Source organism: Geospiza fortis, unplaced genomic scaffold (genome assembly GCF_000277835.1).
Source record: "Geospiza fortis unplaced genomic scaffold, GeoFor_1.0 scaffold258, whole genome shotgun sequence".
Classification (NCBI taxonomy): domain Eukaryota; kingdom Metazoa; phylum Chordata; class Aves; order Passeriformes; family Thraupidae; genus Geospiza; species Geospiza fortis.
The window spans coordinates 438,071-440,640 of record NW_005054602.1 but is presented as its reverse complement, the minus strand read 5'-3'; the positions used below and the strand labels follow the sequence as shown (position 1 = coordinate 440,640).

At 42.8% G+C, this 2,570-nt stretch overlaps 1 protein-coding gene across 1 annotated transcript in view; it reads left to right on the top strand.

Moving 5' to 3' along the window:
- MIA3 (MIA SH3 domain ER export factor 3) overlaps window positions 1–2,570 on the top strand; it is a 27,221-nt gene that overhangs the window by 13,298 nt on the left and 11,353 nt on the right. Inside the window, exons 5-7 of the mRNA XM_031064540.1 lie at window positions 3–171; window positions 761–915; window positions 2,136–2,157. Of these exons, the coding sequence (XP_030920400.1) occupies window positions 3–171; window positions 761–915; window positions 2,136–2,157 (346 nt within the window). The remainder of the gene's footprint in view (window positions 1–2; window positions 172–760; window positions 916–2,135; window positions 2,158–2,570) is intronic.

Genomic DNA, 2,570 nt, shown 5'->3' with positions numbered 1-2,570 from the left:
AGGGGGGGCACCCCCGCGGGAGCGGGGCCGGCCGCTGGCGTCAGGGATCGCTGCCGGCCTCCCCGGATGGCGGGGAGAGCTCGCCCCCCGGCCGGGCTCGGCAGGGGCAGATGTGCGTTCTCCTTTCCGTTCCCCCCTCTGCCGGCTGTGGAGAAGGTAGGGAGAGAGAGGGTAAGTAGGAGGAAAAGAAGGGAGAAGGCAGCGGCCTCCGTGTGGCTCGCACAGTTTGTTCCCTGAGTGCCATGCCATGTCCCTGTGAGCCCCTTAACCTGTACCAAGCATTCGCACCTTCCCCAGATGCTCTCTGACCTCCAGATAGGAGACTCACAGCATATGACCCTCTGATAGGGGCAGCAGCTGGGAGAAGATATGAGCCATTTGCGCTGCATTGGTACAGACATCCAGATGTGAAACTGTTTGGGTTTTTTTTTTCTATAGTTTTCCATCCATATAGCTTTATTTGGAAACAGGTCAAATAAGTACCAGTACTATCTAACGCAAATTGTGCACATCAGTGTGTGCTTATTTTGGTGTGGCTCTTCTTTGCCAGTAGACTGTCACTATCAGGTGTCCTGATACTTGAGAGTTTTGCACTGAAATATGAGCACTAGGCTGCTCTGTGGTTTTCTTAATTTTCAGTTTTCGGTTTGCAGAAAAATTGCAAGAAACCTCCAGATAGTTCTCTGGTTTTATGAGGGGAATAAAAGCACCTGTCAGACTGCTTGCTTTATCCCCCTTTTTAATGAAAACACACTCATAGCTGTCACTGCTGTCGGTTTGCAGTTGGTCGCCACGCTGCCTGAGGAAATGCGTCCTGGGCCTGATTTCCATGGACTTCCATGGGAGCCCGTTATTATAACTGCCTTAGTGGGAGTTGTCACACTTGCTATATTTTTCTGGAGAACCTGCCTTTCAGTGAGTATACTTCATGCTTGCACGCCTGCTGATGTTTCACCAGCTGAATGGTCCTTTGTGTGGTTAAACTGTTTCAGCATTACTGAAGTCAAAGCAATATGTAGTCCTTTGTGTTTTACTTTTTCTGTTTAGAACATTGATGGGAGCTAAATGCTGGGCTGAATAGCTAAAGTAAGTTGCAGTACTAAGAAGCATTTTCTATAAGCTGGTAATTGAAGATTGCTCAGTAAGAGGTAATTTTGAAAGCAACATAGAGGAGTATGATGTAAATAAAGAACGCTGTTGAAAGGGTCAGCATATATTTGAAATGAGAAGCCTTCCATGTGCTTAAATGTGTTGTTGGCTATATCCAAAACAAATAGTTAATCCTCTCCACTTCATGTTGTCCAGCTGCTTGCAGGTACTGCATTTAGAAACCTAAAAACATGATATTCTCATTGGAGAGCCTCTTCCATTTGTCCACATTCCTACATGGGTAATTTTCTGTGCAACAAAACGTCTATCACCAATTTTCAACTATAGCAGTGCTTTTCCTTGGGAGCTGGGAGATGAGAATCAAATAGGCAAATTTATTTTACAGCTGTACAGTTTAGTCATGATATCCTCTAGAAATCTGTGGAATGCTTCATATTTGCCTGACAAAAATAAACTAAAAGTGCATCTTTTCTGTAACAATATTGATAGTTTTTTTCCCTTGCTTAGTTTTGGTATCAGTTTGGGTCAGTTTCAAATGCAAAAACCAGTGTTAATAGAAGAGCGTACAAAAGCTTCTGAAAGTCATCTCTTATGGGGTTAATTTTGAAACAAGCACGTGCTTTAGAGGGTACACAACTGGGACGCAAGGGTTTATTTTTTTGTGTGTTTGCAAGGGGTTTTTTTTCCTGCTTGCCAGTTTGTGGTTTGATACAAAATGGCTTAATACAAAATGGCTTCATTTTCTGTGCAAATTATCTGTGGGCAGTTACCGGTGTCCCTTTAGTGAGTGAGTATACAGACCTTTACTAAGGCTCTGAGCAGGGCTTTAGCCTGGGAGCTTTTATTAGAAAGCAGCTTAAGCTCGTTTGTAGTGTTACTCAACACTCATTGGCAGTGATAGATGTGTTTTCCATATGCTGCTTTAACCTGCATGGAAGTGGTCACTTTTTTCCATAGGGAATATTAATAACATTTTTCACTTATCACTTTTTATGGCTAATGTTTTTGTTTGTTCTCTTCTGTAGGTGAAGAGTAGAATATATCAAGGTAAGTTTCTTCAGTGTAGTTGATGCTTAGGCACTAGTTTTGAATATTTATACTGTTTCAGAGGACCAAGTATCCATCTTCATCCCTTTCAAAGAGAATGCTCAGTCCAAGGTTACAGTGTAAGCTTGGTCAGTAGATGATACTTAGTTGAATCTGAGGGTTTAAATTTTGCCTTTGATAATGCTTTGATCAGGAGAAACAATGCAATTTGCACCTGTAAAATAAAAGTCAAGGAAAATCTCCACTTTGCTCAACATAAATGTGAACGACTGGTTTATGGGGCAGAATTTGTTCTGGTTTTCTGACCAGAAGTGGGTCTGCCTTTGCTTGCTGTTCGCTCAGAAAGTAGGAGCTGGTTCCTTTTGTTTTTTGGGTTAAGGGGAGCCTGAAACTGGCTGCTGTGCAGTTGCAAA